Genomic DNA, 24360 nt, shown 5'->3' on the forward strand with positions numbered 1-24360 from the left:
GACAATGAGACCATCTCCGATGAATATTCAAAATCTTTTTTACAGTGAAAAAGAAGCTCCGATTGTGCGCAAAAGGAAATCCAAAATCATAGTAGCAAATTTTTTTATTTATTTTGTGAACAGTGAAAACGTATGCTCCCTAATAGTTAGATTAAAAACTCGATTAATCAAATAATTATGGTCCTCCAAGACGCTCATATCTTTATATTCCACTGCCCATGCAATATTTTTAAAATATATATTAAATAAAATGCTTCGTTTGCACTCTCCACAATCATGAGTGCACAAAATGCTTCGGCATTTTGAAATGGAAATTGTAACTGGCAATGGAGTTGGCAGCATCTAAAGGATGGAGTAAAACTACAAATTAAAAGAATTTAAAACATGAAAATATTCAAATTATAATACTTCCATTACTCGTTTACCTAAGGCAGCAATGAGGAGAAAAACAATACCAAAAGGATCGAGTAAGTGAAACCATTTTGGCTGATTTTTATGATTAAACTATGTATGCAAATTATCGTATTTATATAGGCATATTGATATACCACATACCTATTCCATCGATTATCTTATATTTAATGCATGATTGATTTCCATCAATTAAGGTTGGGATAGCCATATTATGAGGTGATAATTGTCTCCATTCCTTTTTCAATTAAATATATTTATTTTCTAACATATTTTCTTTAATCTCGCTGACATAATGCTTTTATGTTGTTTTTTCCATAAACATATTTGGCATTTGGACTATTACACCCAAAGCTATATCATCTCAACATTTATGCATTCATCTTTTTTATTATTATTTTAGATTGGGAAGAATATCATTTATATTTATATTTCCATATTCCATAACTTTATTTGTTTCATTTCCTTTTATTTCTTTGTTTTCACTTTTTACTTCGTATATACTATTCCATATTTAGTTATATTTCATATTGAATTTATACAATGATATTATTTTGTTTTTTTTATTATACTTAAAAATACTTTGAATTCAATCATTTTTAATCATTTCAATATTTTTGTTTATGTTTCATATTTCATAATTATTTTGTATTATTAACTTTATCGTAAGTTTCAGTGATATGTATTTTAATTTGAAGTAAATTTTTTGCTATTGATTTTAACTCATTTTAATAATTAAATTTAGTGTTTTATATTATACAAAAAATAAAAGATTTTCGATTAAAAGAAAAAAAATTAAAATAAATAAATGTCTGTCAAGCCACAGCACATACTTTTCTCCGTTATACTGTTTTTTTTTGGGATATTTTTTATTTTATAATGTTAAAAGCTATAAATTTAATTATCAAAATGACATAAAATTAATCTTACAATATGATATATATTGCTGGACCACAACTATAAAAAAACCAATCCTACAGAAACATTAACACTTAACGTGAAATTAAATAAGTACTTTATTATGAGTATAACAATTATAACTAATAAACAAAAAAGGATTCAAACATGACGTATAATAAAATTCGATTCCTGAAAAGAAATAAAAGTGTTTATATATTCCATAACATATAAAATCTATAGAGATTAATATGTTAATGACATTTAGTACTACTATATAATTTGTAGCATGGATAAATCAAATAAGATTTGTTTTCCAAAATTTAAAATATCAAAATGACATAAAAATCCCTGTTATGGTAAAGCCATACTATCTCTGACTCTCTAAATCACTAAATTATAGATCTTAATTGTTATATACTGCATTTAGAAATAGTTGTTACTATAATTCTGACCAAATTCGTTAATATTGCTAGTATTAATACAACGGAATTGTAGATTGTTTAATTCTTGAGAACCGACAAAAATAAAAAAAGCATTTAAACAAATTAACCCCATTAATCTCATTAAGTACAAATTAATTCCATTAATTACGGAGTAATTCTACACAAGATTATGTTAGTAAATAGCTTCCTACTGATTGTCTTTAATCTTTAGTAATATTGAAAATTAAAAACATAGTAGTAGTACTCTGGTACTTATGTTCTTATTGATTACACATTCCACCAATCCCTATAATTAAGAATCAATTAGTTAATTGCCATCAATTAGGAAATACAGTACTAATAGTTTAGAATGCAACAAGAAATGAAAATTTCAATAAAAAAATTAATTCATAAATCAAAATAAAAAAAGGTCGAGAGATATGTCCTCGCCTTTGCTCATGTTGGATATTGCAAATTATAAAAGTTAAATAACATAACACAAAATTCTCAAAAAAATCCTTAATTTTAGGACATTAGATAATTTCATTTAATTTTTTTAGAATCAAACAAACACGAGAATTTATAAACTATAATTGCAAATCAACTTATTATCAACAATCGAAATGACAAAAGCAATACTTAAATAAACATAATGGCACAGGTCTTTGATTTACAAATCCCTGCTTGCAAGCGTCATTGCAACATGCCATGTTGCAATCTCCACATTTATCAAATCGGTGTCTACATCTATCTCCAAATGTCTCCTCCACACCTAAAATAAACACGAGAAATAGACATTTAGTTATTTACCAGACAAAAAAAAAACATAAATATGCAAATAATACATTAGGAGTCATGTTTTATTCTCTACATAGCCAGTTGTGTGTGAGAATGTCAATTAAGTTTGAAAGTGACCAACGATTTGAATAGATCGAGAAGAAAAAAGAAAGGATGGAAAAATCTATATCTAACTCAAGCTCAAGTAAATATCTTGAAAAACACAACATATTTTTTTGTCTGCAAAGATAGTAGTACGATAAAAGTAATAGGAGTACTACAAATCAAAAGAATTTAAAACATCAAAATAGTCAAATTATAATATTCGATTGCTAGTTTTACCTAAGGCGGCAATGAGGATAAAAACAATACACAAAGATTGAGTTAGTGAAACCATTTTGCCTGATTTTATATACTATGTTACAACTATATTACATGCATGTCCTGTTTATATAGGCAATCAGCGTGTCTTTAATACATGTTGCACATGATTGTATTCGATAATACAATTTAATTTGCAAAAATCTGATAACTTATTGTTGGCCATTTTTATTAAACGTGGTTTGTAAAAAAATTTTTTATTGCGTCTTGTGAAAATTAATAATATGCTATAATGGAGTATTAATGGAGTATTTGCTTAATAATTATTAATCGAAAATTATTTTTATTATCATAATTCATCATTTTAGTAATTGGTTAATTCGATACATAGTAAAAAAAAATACTATAATAATAATAATACTATAGTGCAATTCATAATTTTAAAATTATATTAAAAATTTTAATTCGTTATTATAATTAGTGGTACTTAGTAGTTTGCAGTTAAAGTTGTATAAAATAATACTCCCTAATTATAATAACTAATTTAAATACCTAAATAATATTTAAAGCTGCTATACATCAAAATATGAAAATCAATGAATCAGATAGAATCCAGGCAAACAAATAGACAATAAAATCATATGCATATTCTTCAAGTGTTTTCTGACAAGGAGACTGATGCATAGAAATTGGTGCTTCTTTCATCGGAAAAGCCTGGGTACCGATCTTTTGGGGATTTTGCCATCAAGCTTTAGTCTTCGATATGCTTCTCTCATGTGGCACGGCCTGATCGGCCCTGTATCCCTTCTCTCCGACATCACTACTCTGGCTGCAACCATACCTCTGAAAATGTGAGAGGGGGAAGAGAGTTGGGGGGGGGGAGGTGTCACGGATAAAAGCAATTGTACCTGTTTCTACAAGCTCACCAACAAACATTTTTGCTATTCCAGATACCACAATAGTCATAGGTATGGAGATCTTAGCACTTCCAGTCATGTTTGTTAATAACTGGATTCAACAAGACATATAATAGAAGCATCACTATATCAGATATTAGACAGGAAAACTATGATCTCATGAGAAAAGAGATGGACCACAATTTTTTTATGGAAGATAGAGTGGCAATTTGTTGATGAATGGGCATTATAAAAAGCAATGAGGTGATGCATACCCTTTTCATGTTAGATTTCTGAAATCCTGATCTTCGAAACGATTCATACCTACTCATTTGCTCCTCTGTAAACTGAGACAAAATTTCCCTGGACAATATACTATTGTTAGATGATCTTATAAACTGAGTCTGACAAAGATAACAGATGAAATAAATAATAGGGAGAAATCAACACCTGCATCTTATTTGATAATAAGAACATCAAACAGTATTAGCAAAAATTGAGTAAAGCAAGAGAATACTCTTAATGATTATGCAGACAAGAGATGCAAATAATCTTATGGAGATTTCAGAAAAATCTCAGTTTGAGATCTGTAGCTATCAAATTCCATTTGCAGTGTCACCTGCAACCTCATCAGAAACGCTTAGGAGCTGTTTGGTATGATGAAATGGTGATTCCAATTCTTTGCTTAGTGTTACCTCCATTTGGCACTCAAGTGACTCAATCTCCATTCCCACTATACTAGCCATTGCATACCTATTTTCATTTCATTCCCCGCTCATGCCATTCCATTCCATCATACAACATGTCTTTAGTTTATATCTAAACTGATCATCGGGTAGTTTATGCAACAGATACATGTACATGCACGTTAAACAAATGTTAGATAAAAAAAGTTTTCCACAAACGGCGGACAATGGTATTAGCCTTGTAGGCTTCTGACCATAATTGCATATCTCAAATATAAGGATAAATCACTAAATAAAAACATATACATTACTTTCACCAATTAAGTTCACCTGAGAAACCCCCTCCCCCCCCCCCCCATGTAATCATTCCTTAAATGGCTTTGCTAACAAAACCTCAAGCGGTATACATTAAGCTTTGTAGACGTCTCAGCATAATTATATATCTCAAATATAAGGATCAACCACCAAATAAGAACATATACACTACTTTCCACAAACATGTTCCCTGAGAAACACCCATGTAATAATCACTCCTTAAATGGCAATGCTAACAAAACCACAAGCAGGAAACATCAAGCCTTGTAGGCTTCTCGGCATAGTTGCATATCTCAAATATAAGGGTCAACCACCAAATAAGAACATATACATTACTTTCAACGAATAGTTTCCCCTGAGAAACCCCCGTTTGATCACTCTTTAAACGGCCTTGCTAACAAAACCACACACGGTAAAAATCAAGACAATATAAACAGAATGACATCACCGATAAGTTAGCCAACTCACTGCATCTTAGCTGTTTTTGTAGGATCACCACTAGGTCGAAGCTTGCCAAGCTCAACATCCATGTTCTCATCTTCTTCGTCCTCGTCCTCTTCTTTATTCTTGCCAACTTGGGTAGCTGTCCCCATGGGAACTGACCCAGCAGCTGCAGTTGACGGACCGGCGGTAAGAACATTAGCATTCATTTCTTGATCCCCACCACCGGGCCCAGCTGCAGCTTGTGATTCATTCTCATCAAGACCCACAGGCGATTCTGGTGGCGATTCCTCTTGCTCCTCGAAAGCAATCTCAAACGGATCCTTGGACTTCTTCATACTAATAATTACCTATATATGGTTTTACACACATCCTCAATACTTATCAACCTTTCAACGGAGAGTATAGCAAAATAGCAGCCAATACACAAATTGAATCACAACCTTCGGAATCTCTAATTTCAGTAATTAAAGCATAAGAAAACTGCCGCGCATTATGACAGGTTATGTCAAATGATTTCTCCTGATTTCCATTACGGATATATTTTTTTCTCACCTATGAAGCCAGATACGAATACCAAAACGATAACATACGCCCTAATTAATTTCTAAGCGTAATTTAATTTATTAATTTGCGAACTGTGAAATACAAATTAGGAAGTAAAAAAACGTTTTAGCCCTAATTTTAGTATACAGAACACTCACCGTGACCGCTGTTCCTTCACTCCGGCCGATCCTTCACTCCGGAAGGTGGAAAATTCAGGTTTATGCCAATTTGAGGGATGGAGTTTTGGAAGAGAGAGTGAAAAGTGAAGACTTGAGAAGAGTGAAGAATGAGGAGTTGGGTTAGGCTTTTTTTTGCTATTTGGTTGGGCTTCCAGCTAAAATAATTTTGTTTGGGCCCATTGGAAAATTATGTATTTTGACTTTTGTGTATCTTGATTCTTTTGAATATTGAGGCGAATAATCTTTTTCTAAAAATAAAAATATGATATTTTTAATGGGTTAAATTAGAAAGTGAGATATCTTTTATGGGATGGTTGGATTATTTATTCTTAACTAAGTAATCATAGCAATTTATTTATTGATAACATTTATAAAAATATTTTACTGTATGAGCTAGTGTCTATTTCATGGGATGTTGTTTAATTTTGTATATTTAGAACGAACATTCTTGCATACTTTTTTTAAGGATGACAAAATTAGTAAATTGTGTATTGGAGTCATTTAATAATATGTTTGAAGGTAAGTTTAAAAATTATAGTAATAATTTATTTATACTATTAAACTTAAGTGATATCCGTGGTTACAGAGTGGTTGGATTAATTAGTAGTATAATCCTTAACCTAAAATAATTTAAGGTTTAAAATGTGTACAAACAAAATCTCGAAGTAGTATATTTTAAAATTGATAGAAAATGAAAAATAACTAGTTTGATTTATTTATCCTCTATATCGCATCTTAGCAACTTTCATTAAGCTCACGCAGCTGTGCAAATATTTACTAAATCACTTTATTCTTCCTTAAAAAGCTTTTTAGAGTGTCCACAATGGTGGCCCTTGAAGGCCACCAAATGTGGCCCGGCCACCATTCGTGGCTCTCATGTGGCCTACTGGATTCTCAGTGAACTTTATGCGCCAACTATTTCTAATCAAATTTATTAAATAATTTTGTCTTCTCTTAAAACTTTTTATAAGCTCATAATAATTTTAGATACGCCTACTGGATTCTATGAAAAAATTCAAATCACTTTGTCTTATTTCACAAACTTTTTCAATAAGCTCGCCCAATTTTATACACACCAACTAATTTTCCCGAAAATATTTATTAAATTATTTTATCCCGTGATACAAACCTTTTCATTGAGCTCTCACAACGTTGCATACTCAACAATATTCTTGCCAATATTCCTTAAATAATATTGCATCAACTATACGCCATAAATTATCTGCAAATATTTACTACTAAATCAATTTGTTAAACCTGTTTTAACCATGTTAGTAGTATTTGTTAAATCAGTTTAACCATGCTCAGGGGCGGACCCATGTATAAAATGGGTGGGGCTAAAGCCCACAATAAAATTGTATTTTAAGTATTTTTCTTTTTAAAATTTTATAATTTATCTAAATTTAAGGTAAATTATTATTTAAAAGCCCTTATAAATAATCTAAAACTCTAAAAAATATACTTTAAAATAAAATTTAGAAATCAAACCCTTATCGTTATTTATTTCTGCGTCCGCCCCTGCCCATGCTACCAACCTTTTACTATTAAGCTTGCACAACCTCAACAACTAATTAAATTCTCAGCGAATATTTAGTAGGCAAAGTTGTTAGTAAATTCCCTTCTCTAAAAGCGGAAAAAAGCATTAAATGAGAGATATAAATTCCTTTAAATAATGACACTGTAAATATAATGGCGGGTTCACTACTTATTTGAAACAGAGCTCTCTCTTCTCTCTCAATGTTGTGGAGTTTCCCGCTGCTTCTCCGTCATCAATCATCATCGTCTCACTTCCATAACTCTCTCTGTTTGTGTAAGTTTTCCTTTTTGATTTCCTATCTCTATTTGCGGATTCTGAAGAGATTGCTGTTTCATTTGCGGTTACAGGTATTTATCTAGCTCGCCGCATTGAATGCTAGGGGTGCATGCTCTCATTTCGATGCTTTCCGTCTTCCTTCGGTTCGGAAATTGGCTGTGGTTTGGAGCTTGATGAAACGCCAATTTTCAGGTTTGGTGTTCTGTTACTTACGTTTGCTTTTACTAGATTGCTTTTTGGCGGTTTGATTGGAATTGGAATTGGAAAATCTCCGAGATTCTGAAACGAGAGGTTTAGGTTTCGTTGTAATTACTAACCTTTTGACAGAGAGTGTGATCATGTGGTTTGCTAATTTGTGGGGATTTGTTTGCCATTCTTATGTTTGTGACTGTTTGAGCTTGATTTGGTCTCTGTGTGTTATAGGTAGCATTGATTGAAGGTAACTGTTAGATCAACAGCCGTTTATTAATTGGGTTTTTTACTGACAAAGTAGAGCTTGATGCTTTATTGATGGCCTATTTACATGTTTGATATTACTCTATTTTATGAAGATTTTATGGATGTTGTGAATGGACACCTGATTCTAAATGTTTTATTAGTGAAAAGTATGTTGAATTTTTTTATATTTTGTGTTTTGTTGAAGATTGATAGGCCGTTGACAAGGAAGTTATGATCCCAGTAAAAAAGGAAATACCCAAAGAAGAGTTGATAAATGATGTTGGGATTCCTTGGTATTCATCATTTTATGACACTAAATATGATGCTGTGACTCCAAAATCTTCGTATGATTCTCGGTATGCATCTATCCCTTTTGTGTTACTGAAATAAAAAATTACATCATTGGCTCAGAATTATATGTTTTCCCCACTATCTATTTTATTCTTTGTTATTTGTGGATGGAAGAGAGTATAGCTTAATATGATAAGTTGATAAGTGTCCCTTCTGTGATGATCTCTGCTCTGTAATTGTGTTATTCATGGTGGGGAGTGGGGACGATTATATTGGGAAAATGGTGATTGAATTTTAAAGAATGAAAAAGTTATCACAATATTCTTTCTTTAATACTACTACCTTATATATTGTTTTTGGGTGTAGTTCAAATGCCGGGGGATGTTCCCTTACTCCAAAGCGTTCCTCCAAAGCAGGCTGGACGGATGATGAGGTAACCATATAGTTTTTTATCTGTGACGAACCCCAATTAGATGTGATCATGAAATCAATTTGGTTATAAAGTCTGCCCTTTTTTTAACATCTTTAGTTTGGGATTTTAAATACAAGTAGTAATTTCGCCACACCACAATACTGTGCTGATGTTTTGATTCAAGTAGGATTGAGCCATAATTTGTTTGTTTCTCCTGGTGTGGTTATGCAATTGTCTATATCACATGTGATAATTTGAGCAATTTTTAGCACTTGTTGGAATGATAAGGATGTTCCATATATAGTTGTTTTGAATATGTTTAATTAGGGAAAGTTGTTAATCCAGAGTTAGGACCATTTTTGTTGATAAAAGATGAATTCTTATTTTGAGTTATTAAATGCTGGAATTTAGTGCTGACACCAATAGAGTTCTTTTCTTTTCTTTTTTTCCTGAGATGATAATTGATACTATATGCTTTGGCAGGATAAGCGGCTTGTTGAAGTAGTGAAGTGGTTCAAGGCCAGGAACTGGAAAAAAATATGTGAGTTTGCAGTGTCTTGTTTTTATGCTAGTTACTTTGCAATAACTTTCTTAAACACGTCTTGCCCATCTTTGATGCCTTTGTACCAAATCTCATTCTCTCATTGATTGGATTCTATTGCCTTCTCGTAAACTTGTACTGAGTGAATATTTATTTCCCATTTGGACTCCCAATGTTCTCTGCTTCTTCTTAAGTTGTGGAGATCAATTTGGCCTGTGAAAACCATTATCTATTCTAATAATATGAGGTCGTCATCTAGTGTCTTAATGGCTCTAATTTGAAATATGGAAGCCAGTATATGAGTTTTGAATCTGGTGGACAGTTTGCCTCTATATTTGAGTTTCATCGTCATCTCCTAATCTTTAAATAGCTTTTGTATCATGTCTTGTAGCCATTAATAACAATATCATTGTCACTCCATGATGTGAATGTCCTGTAGAGATTGTAGTTTTTGATCAGCTATCACTCTTATATTGTTCTAAATTTGGCATCATTGACCAACTGATATTTTCTCTTGCAGCTGAACACTTTCCTGGACGGACAGAAGTTCAATGCTTGCACCGTTGGCAGAAGGTTTTGCATCCAGACCTCATAAAAAGCCCTTGGACAAAGGCGGTAACGATTTCCTCATTACTGCTATGATTTCTGTGTAACATAAACCTCTAACTGAGCATCAGATTCTTATACATTATTGGTTTCTTTCCTCTCATTCTTCAGGAGGATGACCGTGTTATAGAGTTTGTTGGGAGGTTTGGTAATAAAAAATGGTCATTTATTGCAAACTTTGTAGATGGTCGAAATGGAAAGCAGTGCCGCGAGAGGTGATTTATATGCATATGCTTATTGATTTTTGATGGGGTATAACTGTAAACTTCAGACATCTTAGTCTTATGGTTCAAAGTACACATTTCTTTAATTAGCCACCTATTATCTCTTAGATATGTTTCCAGGTTACCAGTTTCATCTTGGACGTATTGATAGGTTTATAGTGTTGTACTCTTCTACAAATGAAATGAACTTGTTGCAAGTATCTGTGATTAGCTTGTTTTATTGTCTAATTAGATCACTTGCATCTCTGCATCCTTTCTAGTTGATGCAAAATGGCCATCCAAATTTTTTGGTGTCGGAATAATACTTTATCTTGAAAGAAATGCTGAACCAAAATTTTATGTATCAAGACAACTCATCCTATTGAAAGCTGAGGTTCATGTTTTGATTTCTTAAAAGGTGACATGCAAAACTTCAGGATATAGTGCCACCTCTTCTATGTTTTCATGATTTTAATGTTTGGTTTGGCGATGCATCTGGTATATATGTGCAGCTTGACGACTAGCTCTAACACGCTTGTCAGAACAGTTAAAAGTGCTTTTTACTGTCTTGTATTGTTATTCTATAAGCATTACTGTGATCTCTGATTTGTATGCTTATCGTTATAAAGGTTACTTCCTTCTTCTTCTGATTTGCTCTACATAACTGTCTAGGTGGTATAATCACTTGGATCCAGCAATCAATAAAGACCCATGGACGAAGGCGGAGGAAGAAACTTTAAGACACTACCATCAACTAATTGGTAACAAATGGTCAGAAATTGCAAAGTTTCTCCCTGGAAGGTAGGTTTCTATTTTAAGGTTTCATTTCTGGACAGTAATTGCATCTAGAAACTTAACATGTGTATATGAAGGATATTGTTACTTGAATCGTTCTTGTTGAATCTTTTTACTTACGAAGGTGGTTCTTAGTTACGTAAAGAATAACTATATATCTTTGCTCTTTTAGACTTATTGAAGGGACCAAAAGGTTGTCCCTTTCGCCCTTAGTCTAGCCATGAGTATTTTGAGGATTATGTTCTTGAATCTCTTGATTCCCATCTGTTTAATGTTAATGTAGTTGATTAGCATTTGACAATGTATACTGGCATTGGCAGGAGTTATAATGCTATAAAAAATCACTGGAATTGCACGGTTAGGAAGAGGCCTGATCTGAATTTTCCTCCTGTGGCAATGGAAAGTGGCATGATATCGCCTGATGCAGACCAGAAAACGGTTGTTCAGAAGCCCGTTGGTTCCTGTTCAACAATCATGGCCTTCGACAATGCAGAGGCAAAACCTGCTCTGCTGGATTCTTGCAGATCTTCTGAGAAAGTGAGTAACTTCAATGGCAAGGCGTTTACATCTCCTCCAAAATCCAGAGACAACAGCCCATGTGTAACAGATGACAGGTGCTATCACTCACCAGTTGATACCAGTTTAAGTCTGTCTGTATGTGGATACACTGCTAACAGTAAAAACACCAGAAAGAGAAGCTGGATATGTCAATCACCTTCTGATCCACCTCAGCTGAACGGTCATCAGCTCGTTGATTCCTACCCGACTAACCTGGCACTGTCTATCTCAAGCAACGCTGGCAGTCCTGAATCCATGCTTAAGAGTTCTGCTATAAGTTACAGAATTACACCTTCATTCATACGGAGGAAGACATATAGAGAAGTAGCTAGCGGGATTGGCTCTCGCTCTTTTAGCCCTCTAGTGTGGTACTCAAGTTTGATGAGTAAGAGAGGTCTCATGCCTTACCGTGACACCGGATCTGGTTCATCGGTTACTGTGGAAAGATGCCTCGAACGTGCATTCGATTTGGAGTGGGATTCAAGCTCTGTTGAATGTCATATTCCAGGTTCATCACAACTTGAAGATCGTAAAAAGTTAATCTTGACTCCCTCAAAATGAGAGAGTTTTGAAACCAGTTTTGTTCTTGTTCTTGAGTAATATCCTTCATGAATTGTTGATATTCTTCCATTTAATAATGGTTTCTTTTACCATGTACTCTATTACCAAAAAACTGAAGTCAGATCAGTAACTTGTGCTGTTTCTGCTAGGTGTGCTGCAAGCTGCCATTATACAATAAGTCTTTATGGAATTTTTCATATACATGAAACATCTTTTCTATGATTTATTACAAATTTATCAAGTGTTTGTCATTGAAATTTTATTGGTTATTAGGGCCTAATATAACGTAACTTTCCAAATATTACTAGGATATTTAACTGGGAAGGGGTTTCGACATTAGTATAATAGTTTCCGTATTGATTATAATTAAGATAGTACTACTATGATATTTGTAAAAAACTATCAAGATGTAATAGTACTATTTTCCATTTATTGTATGATAGTGGTGATCTATTCATTAGAGACGAAGCCTCTTACCAATTCATTCATCCTTAGCATAAATGGCATGTTATTGGGTGCAATCATCACAATTAAAAACCATTTCCGAGAAGAAACACAAAAAATTCTTTAGATTTCAACATATTGCAATAAAAAACAAACCTCAAACTTCCCTATACTTGTATCAAGATTTCACTAAAGCTCCCTTCATCATAAATGTCAAAACAATTGAGCAGATTCAATTTCTAATCTCCATTGACACTGAGTTTTCCCTCAGCAAACTCACAAGATTCCATCACAATACCAAGCTGCTTCTGCATCTTCTTCATAACAAAAACTTCCGACTCCTCGCATATAGAAACCACGGTGCCCCTTCTGCCAAGCCGCCCTGTCCGGCCAGCCCGGTGAGCATAATGGGTCGAGTCCGTAGGCAGTTCCAGATTAACCACAAGATCACATTCCGGAATATCCAATCCTCTAGCAGAGAGCTCATTGGTTAGCAACACCCTCACATCCCCTTTCCTTAACTTCTTCAGAATCGTTGATCTAGCGAGTTTGCTGAGGTCCCCGTGCAGCTCTGCTGCCTTCATCCCACGTGCCTCCAGCTTGAAGACCGTGTCTTTGAGCTGTTTCGTGTGATTCATGAAAACTATCACGCATTTTGCATCAAGTGCGTGCACACACCTTCTCAACGCATCCACCTTGTGTTGCAGCCTTGTGACCGAGTAGTAGTGTGTAAGGGAGGGCGGTAGGCTCTGCACCTGCCCCTGCCCCTGCGTGGTTGCACCGCCGGAGGTGGAGTCAGTAGGCACTTCAGACGGCTTGATTGGCGTAGGAGCAGGGATGTTTTCAATAGGGACAACGCTCTTGGCCTGGACGAGAAGAGGCTCATAACCCCAACTTCTAGCTGCTCGGATCACTGAGAAGGGTATTGTTGCAGACACCATTATAGTCTGGCGCTCAGCTCGCCTGGCTTTAGGGCTGTTCGCGACACTCTGGCCTGCACCGGATCTCCTCCCAACATGCTCCAATATACGGTGCATATCCTCTCTGAAATTAAACGCAAGCAGCTCATCCACCTCGTCCAAAACCAGATACTGGCAGTTATGCGTGTGAAGCTTCCCGGATGCACTTATCTCAGCAACGCGACCAGGCGTCCCAACAACAATCACAGGCTTGTTCTTCTTAAGCCCCTCTTCCTGCCTTGACTTGTTTGCACCACCAACAAGCTGTTGCACTAATCTCTTATCCTCAGGTCCAAGAATCTTCTCAACTTCCCTCACAATCTGCATCCCGAGCTCCCTTGATGGCGCGAGAACAACTGCCTGCACGCCCATCTTGCTCCTATGCTCGTCATCCTCCCTGAACGGGCCAATCTCCGAGAGAATAGGGAGCACATAAGCCAGCGTCTTTCCTGAACCCGTGTACGACTGTATAACAACATCATGATCCTTGAGAATGGTGGGAATCGCTGCAGCCTGCACGTCTGTTGGAACGTTGTATCCAGCCTTCCCTAACCTCTCAACTAACAGAGGCGGAAGGCCAAGCTCTGAGAAAGACTGTGCAGCAAATGGAGCTAATGCAGATACATCAACCCTCTCTTTCTTCTTAACTGCATTGGCTTCTCTAGGAATAACCTTTTTCTCTCTATTCCTAGGGACCTCAATCGTGGAAATCCCCTTACTGAGTTTGTTTTTCTCATTTCCATCACTCCTCGGAACTTCACTCTTGAATCCGAGACTCTTTAGAGTGAGAGACTTGCTGTTCTCGCTACTAACACGACCATATCTTCTGTATCGAAGAGTTACACGCGAAAACACACAGGATTTTCCTGATGATATAGCGTCACCAACAAGAAGAAGCACTCTACTTGCAGCTAAAGCAGGCATTTCTCATTCAATTTGCAACTGACTGCCACAGCTACTTCCAATTGTAAATCAATTGAAAAAAAAAACGATTACTTGATTTACAGGGGCGCAATCGGTTTCTGACTTTGCTCTGTAATCAGGAGAGAGTTACAATTAATAAGAAAAACCAAATCATTATCCATCAATCAAAAAGATGAGCACAATTGGTGAAATGCAGACTCTCAGGTAACTCATCTCTTAGGCGTTCTATCAAACACCTCGACTACAAATGAAAAACTTTCTTATATATATCATCGGTTTTTTGAAAACAAAAAGTTGGCAGCATAGGATTCAGACTGCGTGGGCGATGTGTGTGTGTGTGTGTGTGTGAGAGAGAGAGATAGAGAGAGAGCTTACGTTGAAGATGATAGAAATGGCGGCAGCAGTGAATGGTGAATGGTGAATGGATGGGTGAATACACAGTATTTATGAATTTGCAGATAAGCCCCTAAAAGTTCGTGGTATTCAAAGATAAGGATCAATATTTGTGGTGAATTGAGGACAAGGGCCTTAAGCTTTGCTAATTGCGTTTACCTCTATGAATATTTGATAAGATGTTGTGACTTGAGCACAAGAATCCATTGATCGCGTCCTGAGATGCTGTCCGACTGCCTCTTCCGTTTGGAGTAAGATAGTCTCAAGGGATATTTGGTTCAGGTTTATCTCTATCCCATTTGAGGCTTCGTTGATTGAAAATTTGAACTTAAGCAAAGTAGTAGATGGTTACTCTTGGAGTACTATATTTGGTTTAATTTATTGGAGACTATGGAAAAACATGAATGCTTAAGTGTTTGGGGGTGAGACGTGGTCGGTGGATAGCATGATAAGCCAGAGCAGGTCTTGGGCGCGAGCTGTGCAAAACTATGTTACACGCAAAGTCAATACCAAAGTTCCAATGAGCAAGCTAGTTAGTTGGTCCCCCCCCCCCAACGCCAGGTAGCTGGAAGCTCAATACGAACGGGGCAGTGAAGGGAGTATCTCAAGTGGCATCAACCGGTGGTGTTATTAGGAATGATGTCGGGGTCTGGTTTAAAGGATACTCCAGGAGCTTAGGCCATGGCTCGGTAATTGTGGCTGAATTATGGGCCATATATGATTGTCTACAGCTAGCCTGGGACAACGAAATACGAAGTCTTGAAGTCGAGAGTGATAACCAAGCAGTGGTCTTTATGATTAACTCGAATAGAGAGGATGGAAGTTGTTTCAGTCTCATTCAAAATATTTGGAGTATGTGTGACAGAAACTGGTATGTGGTAATCAAACACGTATATCGTGAGACTAATTCAGTTGCAGATTTTTTGGCAAGCTGGTCATCAGGTCGGGATATAGGTATGTATTTACATGATGAGCCACCAATTGGGGTAAGAAACTTGTTATTGAGCGATCGTTTGGGAACCTCATATGTTCGAGCTGGATAGGCTATAGTATTTTCTTAAGGGCTATGCCCTCTCTTGTAACCCAAAAAAAATTGTGTTCTAATTGAGTTATATTATACCCCCTCCGTCATATTAGAAATGAAACATTTGTTTTTCAGCATGAAATTTTATATAGTGTTGTTTGTAAGTTAATAAGAAGAGAATAAGTAGAAATGATTTTTTGGAAAACATTTAATTTTTAATGGAATAGTTAATTGGAAACTTTGACTTGTCATTGAATGTTACTATATTCATTCTTTGTGGCAAGATGTGTCATTTCAAAATGTAAATATAAATATCTTAAAATAGGATAACTCTTTAATGTTAAAGCCTCTATTGATGTGCATTAATGATAGTAATAATCGATAGAATTGTAGGACGGTTTTATCGAAAGAATTTAGTAAATTTTGGAGAAAATGTTAAAAATATGAGTACTCAATTATGTGATCGCTGCAATAAATATTTTATATTCGTAAAAAAGACATTGGTTGATTGACAAAAATATTAACTATATATTGCATGGAGAAAATTAGTACGAAGTATAAATTTTCGTCATATGATAATTAAGAAAAAAAAATCCAAACATCATGATTTTAGACTAATTTATAAAGTTGCGAGATGTATTAAAATTTAACTAAACTCCATATATTTTTAAAAAAATTGCATGTCTCAAAAAAGGATTATTTTCGTATAAAAAATGCAACAATGATAGTGATAATCGATAGAAGTGTATAAGGCAGGCAAGGTAGTAGGATTCCCTCTTGTAGGTTTCTCAAAATTTGTAACGATAAAGAACCTACCTTATTATAAATACAATAGTTAAACTTGTCCAGAGCCTTTGTCCTAGCGGCAATGAACTTAGACATTATTGCATAAGGTGCCGAGTTCGAGTGTTCGAGTCTTCTTGAGATCAATTGTAAATGTAATTAGTATTGGAGTTTATTTGTAATCATCGAAAGTCACGCCATTATCTAAATTCATCCGCTCCATGTATACCAGCGTGTATATATTCCTTATATAGACATTAATTATATTTTTCACATCACTATATTTGGAGCAAAAAAATCTTACTATGACTTCTCCAGCCGTCCTTATCCATAACACCTCATATTAAATCTCCCCAATCAAGAGCATATAAAATATCACCACCATACCCTGCGCCACCACCCTCCCTATGCTCCCTGCTCCAACCCTACTAAGCATTGTACCCCGCTGTCATGACACGAGAATCGATCCTTTCGTCAAAGCGTACAACACTCATAATGCAGAAGTCACATTATTTTTCAAAGATCCTTCCGCACAGGATGAAATCTCCACCAATGAAGCAAGAAACTTCTGGAAGAGAAGATATTTTCTATGTTCACGTTGAATCTTAGAGCATCCGCAGCGGCGGACGTCGGACCGGCGTGCCGGACGTTCACCATTAGGCGAGCGCGAGGCGGACGCGGACATCGCTTGCGGACACCGGAGTTCTGCAGATTTCCGACGACGTCCGTTATTGCGGGTTCCCCGACGGACGTCCTGATTTTTTATTTAAAAAAAAACTTTATATGTATAGCTCGTTGAACTTCATTTCATTCGCACCACTTGTTTTAACGAGTTTCTCTCTCTATACTTTCATTTCTTTTAATGATAAATGGAGCACTACGATAGTGATTCCCCCGCCACGAGCGAGTCACAAACGCGGACGTTTTCCGTTAGAGTTGAGGGAAACGCCAGCAGAAGTGCATCAATGTCCGGGATGATGCCCGGAATGACGCCGATGATGCCCCAACCCCAAATGACGGGGATGATGCGGGGGTACTACAATATGTACCCCTCGTGGTATGCAGAGAAAGGTGGGATGATGCCCCAAATGCCCAGGGTGAGTGCCGAAATGAAGGGGATGATGCCCCAAATGATGCCGCAAATGCCCGCGATGATGCAGGGCATGCCTGCCGCTGTGGGGGGAGCAGGCAGGGGGTCCCTCAATCACTTGGGGACAATGTCTATCGCCCCTACATGGATTTATTGTCGAGTGATTCCCCCCAGAGTACTCCTCTGGAGACTCAGTTCACCGGCATCGAGACTTTCTCTTTTGAGGAGTTGGGACTATCTCCGGTCAGGGAGTCTCCCACTGAGATGCAATCGGCGGCAGGGAGGACGCGGAAGCAGGAGAGAGGGAAGGGCAAGGGCACTACCCCGTCCTCGCTTGCGGGGAACGAGGGTGGGGCGGGGGTCGTGGGGTTGGGGAAGGAAGCCGGCGGGAGAAAGAGGACCATCTGGAGCACAGGGAAGTGCGTCGCGCTGGCGAAGGCCTGGGTCGGTGTAGTCTAGGATCCCTACGTCGGGGCTAACCAGCACATCGACAGAATGTGGTGGCGCATTAGCCAAAGCTTCCTCCAATTCAAACCGCCAGGTGGGAAGCCTTAGAGCACCCGCAACGCGGTGCCGTCGCCGTTCCTATGCCTTTCCGGAGGAACGGTTTCGCGGCGGCACGCGTTGCAGCGTGCGTTCCGTCGCCATTCCGTGCCGCCACCGTTCCCATGCCGTGCCGCGTTTCGTTCCTCCGGAACGCGGAACGAAACGTTCCGCCACGCGCCGAGGCGACGTGGCGGACTCCCATTCGACGCGTGAAGCCCACTCGCTGCCCCGCGAGTGGGCTTCGTCCCGATGACGCAATAATTCATTTTTTTAAAAAAAAATTTCGAATTTAATAAAAAAAATAAATTTTTTTTTTATTAACGGTAATGAGACCGTTAATTTTATAGCCGTTTGTTTTTTTTTATTATTTATTTATTTACTCTATAAATACTCCTATTTCATACTCATTTCAATCACAAACACACATCTGTTTCTCTCTATTTCCACCCCAATTTTCATCTCAAATCAACTCTATTTTCCTTCTCCCAAATTTAATCAAACTAATGGATCCTTATGAACAAATGCGTCAAATATTGGAACAATCACTTGAAGAAGATCGACGACGGGAGGCGGAAGAAGCCGCTCCGCCCCAACGTCGCTCCCGTACGTACATCCATCGTAACCGGGAGGAAGCCGCCGCAAGGTTAGTACGCGACTACTTCTGCGATAACCCGGTTTGGGGAGATACGTACTTCCGTCGCCGTTTCCGCATGGGGAAACCGTTATTTCTCCACATCGCGAATACTTTGGCAGCCCGGGAAGAGTTCTTCCAGGAAGGGTTCGACGCGGTCGGACGTCCCAGCCACACGACGCTGCAGAAATGTACTGCAACAATCCGCCAGCTTGCGACTGGACAAACGGCCGACATGTTCGACGAATACCTCCACATCGGAGATAGCACTGGGCGAATGTGCTTGCTCAAATTCTGCAAAGGCGTCCGGGCAGCCTTCACCGACGAATTTCTCCGGAGGCCAAGCACGGCCGATTGTCAGTTCCTTCTCGACCTTCACGAAACAGTGCACGGATTCCCAGGGATGCTCGGCAGCGTCGATTGCATGCACTGGCAATGGAAGAATTGCCCGGTGGCGTGGAAGGGGTCCTACACGAGCGGCCACAAAGGTACCCACCCAACCGTTATACTCGAGGCCGTTGCCGACTACCGCCTTTGGATCTGGCACGCGTACTTCGGGGTCCCCGGGTCGAACAACGACGTAAACGTGCTCAACCAGTCCGACCTCTTGACCGAAGTTTTGGATGGTAAAGCGTCGGCCATCAACTTCGTCGCCAACAATCGGCTTTATAAAATGGGGTACTATCTCGCCGATGGCATCTACCCGAAGTGGCCTACCTTCGTGAAGACGTGCAGTGGGTCTGCGAACCCAAAGCAGGCTCTTTTTGCGCAGAAGCAGGAGGCTGCTCGCAAGGATGTGGAGAGGGCGTTCGGGGTTCTCCAAGCGCGCTTCAACATCATCAAAGCCCCGGCTCGTACGTGGTTCATGGAGAACATGGTCGACATCATGTATACGTGCATAATCTTGCACAACATGATTGTCCAAGACGAAGGACCCGAGGCGGGAAATTGGTTCGACCCCGAATCCCCCGGAAGCTCAACCGCAAGTAGTCCGCCTCGAAGTGGAGCGCATCCGTCTATACAAGAACGGTTATCTATTCGTGCAAGGACACGCGACTCTAGCGCCCACACCCAACTCCAACATGATCTAATTGAGCACATTTGGGCAAACTTTGGCGGATGAAATTATTAAAATTGTGTACTTTTATTTTTTTATGATTTTAATTGTGTGCTTTTTATTTTTTTAAGTTTAAGTTGTAACTTTGTTTTAATGTTGTGTGTTTTTTAATAAAATGTGTTTGTTTTTTTAATTGAATTGAGTTGAAATTAAAAAAAAATGAAATTGAATGAATAGTAATTTAAGGAACGGTTAAGGAACGGTTAAGGAACGAGGGTTGCAGGTTCCGTTCCTTAGTTAAGGAATGGAGTAAAAAAGTACAGTGGGGCCCTCAAATAGTGGTTTAAGGAACGGTTTAGGAACGGTATAGGAACAGCGTTGTGGATGGCCTTACGATGGAGAGCAATGCCAGAAACAGTGGGATCGGCTGAGGAGGCAGCTCAGCCGATTTGCCGGCATCTACCAAAACAACCTCCGCACGGTATCAAGCGGCATGTCCGCCGATGATGTGAAGCTTCTGTCTCACCAGCAGTACCCCGACAATGAATTGGGTTTCGGAGAGTTCAAATATTGGAAGGTCTATCTTGTGGTGCAGACTTCCGCCAAGTTTGGTGCGGGTGTTGAAGCTGGCTGGCCGAAGCGGAAGAAGATCAACGCCTCCGGGGAGTACAGCAGCAGTGTCGGTTCCCACGAACTCCTTGACGCCGAGGCAGAGTTCCCGACCCCTCAATCGTCTTCCCGCCGCCGTCGCTCGGTTGGGCAAAAGACCGCAATGCGGATGGCTAGGGGAAGCGCCAGCGAGTCCCACGAGGTCCAATCGGAATCTCCGTCCCTGGTCACTCCCGAGCTCAACAATCTCGCCTGTGTGCAATTGACGCAGAGTATGCTCGACACCATGGACAAGTGGTATGCAGCGACTGATCCCTTATACAAGATCATGTTGAAGGATGTAATCGACACTATGAGACGCGATTTGGGGATGACACCCCTGCCCGATAGTGGCACCGGGACTGGCGACGGGGATGTCGGGACTGGCGGCGGGGACGACGAGGAATGAGAGGGGGGGCCGCATTTGTCGAAGCTTGAGGTTGTTTTTTTTTAACTATGTATTTTTTTTGTTTTAAATAAAGTGGTTGCATTTTTTCCGCATTCGTGTCGAAATTTTAATTCCGTAAATTGTTTAATTTGGTGAATTTGTGAATTTTCGGGATACCCGCCATTGTGTAGTGGAATGTCCTTATGACATGGCAGGAGGTGTTTTTAGGAAGTTTGTCGGGACATCCATCCCACTGTGGCGGCTCTTATTCCATCACCCGAAGTAAGAAACTTCTGGAAAAAGAAAGATATCTTTATATTCACATTAAATAAACATCACATTTCAACTTGTTTTATTTTATAAAAAATCATTCATTTGTAATTTGTCATTTAGCATGTAATTAATCAAAGAAAAATTATCTTACCAACCAACGCTATATAGAGTACGTCATAATTCAATTTCTCATAATTAGTTTGCTATTATAATTTATAGTGATAATTGATAACATTAACTCAAAATTTCAATTAATTAGAGTATATTATCAAACAACATAAAAATGTATTTCGATTATCTATCTATTACTAATATAAAGAAAATAAATGAATAGAAGTTTATTTTTTACGTGATTTAAAACTAATAGCATCAGTAATAATTATGAAGATAAATTAAATTAATGATATTAAAAAAGCATACGAATTTTTTTTGCATTTATGGAAAAAATTATTTAAATATTAACAGAATGTTGCACTAAAAATAGAGTGAGAAGATATCATCTATTTTAATTCTTCTGGTACCTTCTCAAGCGGGCCCCACCGGGCCCTTTTTCTTCTCAAACGCCCGGCAAATCCTCTCTCCCACATTAATAATTAAATTGGTGTCTTATTTACTCTTTTCCTATATTTTGAAACCGTTCTTTCCACAGCCTTCTCCCATTGCGAACTTTCTAGAAAAAAGACTCCATTGCCTCCGCACTCGCACCTCCAGTGTGTGTGGTTCTTCGTGTTCTTCAGATTTCATCTGTAGATTGTTCTCTCACGAATTCGAGATACAGATTTTGAAGCGAAGCTGTGATCAATAAGCCATTGGAGTTGTAGATTTTTTTGCTGTACAGGTAATATGAAGATTTAATTTCGATTGATGTATTAGTGCATTGAATCTTCTATATTTTAGTTGAAACTACTGGATTTATTCATGCGTTAATAGATTCTAGGAAATTTTCCCGTTGTTTCTCATTTACAACTTGCTTCTTTGTGAATAGATATAAATCTATGTTAGATATTAGCTGAGTAATGACGAGTTTTTTTTTTTTAATTGAAACGTCTATTTGCAGCAATTTTATGTTATGCCTGTAGTTAATTTGTGTTTGTTTTTGGTCTCTGAGAATGGTAAATGATGAAGAATCTGAATTCTATATACTACTGTACCTTTCTGGCATTAACATATTGAGTTTTTTTTACTGCTTTAGGGTTTGAACATTCATAAATCGATCGCGTGTTCATCTAATATGAGCGGCGACGGAAGCGCTGGGAGCGGCGGAGGAGAGTCGCAGAGGTCGGTTCCGACGCCGTTTCTGACGAAAACGTATCAGCTGGTTGATGATCCGAGTTTCAACGATTTGATCTCGTGGAATGAAGATGGAACAACCTTCATCGTGTGGCGGCCAGCTGAATTTGCGAGGGATTTGTTGCCTAAATATTTCAAACACAATAATTTCTCCAGTTTTGTTCGTCAGCTCAACACCTACGTAAGTTAAATTCAGCGTCATTTCCCGATGAAATGTTTCACCGGAATTTCGCGATAACCGTTTCTGCGGATTTGATTTTGCAGGGATTCCGAAAAATCGTTCCCGATCGGTGGGAGTTCGCGAACGATTGCTTCAGAAGAGGCGAAAAGGCGCTGCTGAGAGACATCCAACGCCGTAAAATTTCGGTTGCAAACACCACCTCCACCGCGGCGGCGACTACGGCGCTGCCTGCGGCGGTAGCGATTCAGATCTCCCCTGCGACCTCCGGCGACGAGCAGGTCCTCTCATCCAACTCTTCCCCGGCGGCCGCGACTCCGCCTCCGCGGCAATGCACATCGGCGCCGGAAATGATGGAGGAGAACGACAGATTGAGGAGAGAGAATTCGCAGCTGAGGCAGGAGCTGAGCCGATTGAGGGGAATGTGCAGCAGCATTTACAATCTGATGTCGAGCTACGGATCTAATCCGGGCGAGGCGCTGGCGCTTATTCCGGAGGCGCGGGCGGTGGTGGCGGCGTACTGCGGCCGAGAGGAGGAAGAGGAGGAGGACGACGAGGTGTTGGAGGAGATGTGCCCGAGGGTGTTCGGGGTGTCGATCGGGGTGAAGCGGTACAAGAGAAGCGGAGATCGGACGGCGGCGCGTGGGGAGGACGTGAAATCGGAGCCGTCAGATGGTGGGAGCAGCGAGGAGCGCGATCCCAGGGGTAGAATTGTAAATTACTGTTGATAGTGGCAATACGTGTTAGCTCGAAAACATTGTACTGATATATGGGCCATGGTTTTGATGTTGACCGTTTTCGGTGATGAGTTGGCCCGGCCCGGATCGACGCGGCCCGATTAGATGGCTACGTGTTTGGTCATAGAGTTTGATGATGTAATATAGGGATTTAATCATGTGCAATAAATATATCCCAGATATCTAATTGATATATTAATCATGATTAGGGGACTGAACAAATGTTTGTGAGATGTTGCAGTTTTTATTATTATGAACTCAAGTTTTAGATGGAGATTAACCAAATAAAAAAATATAGATATTTTTATCTAAAAGATGTATATTTATCAAACAGTCACATATTTTTGTAAATAATATAATCCGTACAAAATATCTAGTTCATGATGCAATAATTTTTAGATAATTAAGTATTATGCTAAAAACTTTAAATATTCGCTATTTGTTATCTTAATTTTATTCTTACATACACATGCTCCCTAAAGAATATACACTCTTTCCTTTTTAGTCCGTCCCACAAAAATATGTACTTTCTAATTTTATAAAGCCAGATGACATTTGCAGATATTGTAAAGAACCTGAGCATTGGAAGGTTGATTGTCCAAAGATAAAGAAGAAATTGGCCAAGAAAGAGGATGCTAACGATTCTGCGACTGTGGCAGAAGCTGATGACGCAAACTCGGAAGAAGAACTGGCCTTGGTTGCGGATGAACAACCACACTGTAATGATGTGTGGATTTTGGATTCTGTAGCATCGTATCATCTCTGTCCTCACATGGGAGTATTTCACCACTTATGAGCAGATAGATGGAGGCAATGTTACCATGGTCAATAGTGCTGTCTGCAAGGTGTTTGGCATCGGTTCAATCAAGATTAGGACGCATGA

At 38.4% G+C, this 24360-nt stretch overlaps 4 protein-coding genes across 4 annotated transcripts; 2 read left to right on the forward strand and 2 right to left on the reverse strand.

Moving 5' to 3' along the window:
* Positions 1-3416: 3416 nt before the first annotated feature.
* Positions 3417-6014, reverse strand: LOC121797920 (transcription initiation factor TFIID subunit 11-like). The gene is made up of 5 exons (XM_042196700.1): positions 5874-6014; positions 5197-5519; positions 4003-4090; positions 3740-3839; positions 3417-3660 (listed from the first exon to the last, which is right to left on the reverse strand). The coding sequence occupies exons 2-5, from the start codon at positions 5505-5507 to the stop codon at positions 3533-3535; spliced, it is 627 nt and encodes a 208-aa protein (XP_042052634.1). The 5' UTR covers positions 5508-5519; positions 5874-6014; the 3' UTR covers positions 3417-3532.
* Positions 6015-7618: 1604 nt separating this feature from the next.
* LOC121800191 (transcription factor MYB3R-3-like) lies at positions 7619-12202 on the forward strand. The gene is made up of 9 exons (XM_042199780.1): positions 7619-7704; positions 7779-7899; positions 8351-8501; positions 8803-8869; positions 9332-9389; positions 9910-10004; positions 10107-10210; positions 10871-10999; positions 11314-12202. The coding sequence occupies exons 3-9, from the start codon at positions 8377-8379 to the stop codon at positions 12110-12112; spliced, it is 1377 nt and encodes a 458-aa protein (XP_042055714.1). The 5' UTR covers positions 7619-7704; positions 7779-7899; positions 8351-8376; the 3' UTR covers positions 12113-12202.
* Positions 12203-12652: 450 nt separating this feature from the next.
* Positions 12653-14902, reverse strand: LOC121801324 (DEAD-box ATP-dependent RNA helicase 47A-like). The gene is made up of 2 exons (XM_042200794.1): positions 14815-14902; positions 12653-14548 (listed from the first exon to the last, which is right to left on the reverse strand). The coding sequence occupies exon 2, from the start codon at positions 14437-14439 to the stop codon at positions 12796-12798; it is 1644 nt and encodes a 547-aa protein (XP_042056728.1). The 5' UTR covers positions 14440-14548; positions 14815-14902; the 3' UTR covers positions 12653-12795.
* Positions 14903-21892: 6990 nt separating this feature from the next.
* On the forward strand, positions 21893-23682 carry LOC121801599 (heat stress transcription factor B-2b-like). Its single transcript, XM_042201123.1, has 3 exons — positions 21893-22110; positions 22465-22743; positions 22827-23682. The coding sequence occupies exons 2-3, from the start codon at positions 22504-22506 to the stop codon at positions 23466-23468; spliced, it is 882 nt and encodes a 293-aa protein (XP_042057057.1). The 5' UTR covers positions 21893-22110; positions 22465-22503; the 3' UTR covers positions 23469-23682.
* The last annotated feature ends 678 nt before the right edge of the window (positions 23683-24360 follow it).

The sequence above is a fragment of the Salvia splendens genome, chromosome 4, assembly GCF_004379255.2.
Source record: "Salvia splendens isolate huo1 chromosome 4, SspV2, whole genome shotgun sequence".
NCBI classification, from domain to species: domain Eukaryota; kingdom Viridiplantae; phylum Streptophyta; class Magnoliopsida; order Lamiales; family Lamiaceae; genus Salvia; species Salvia splendens.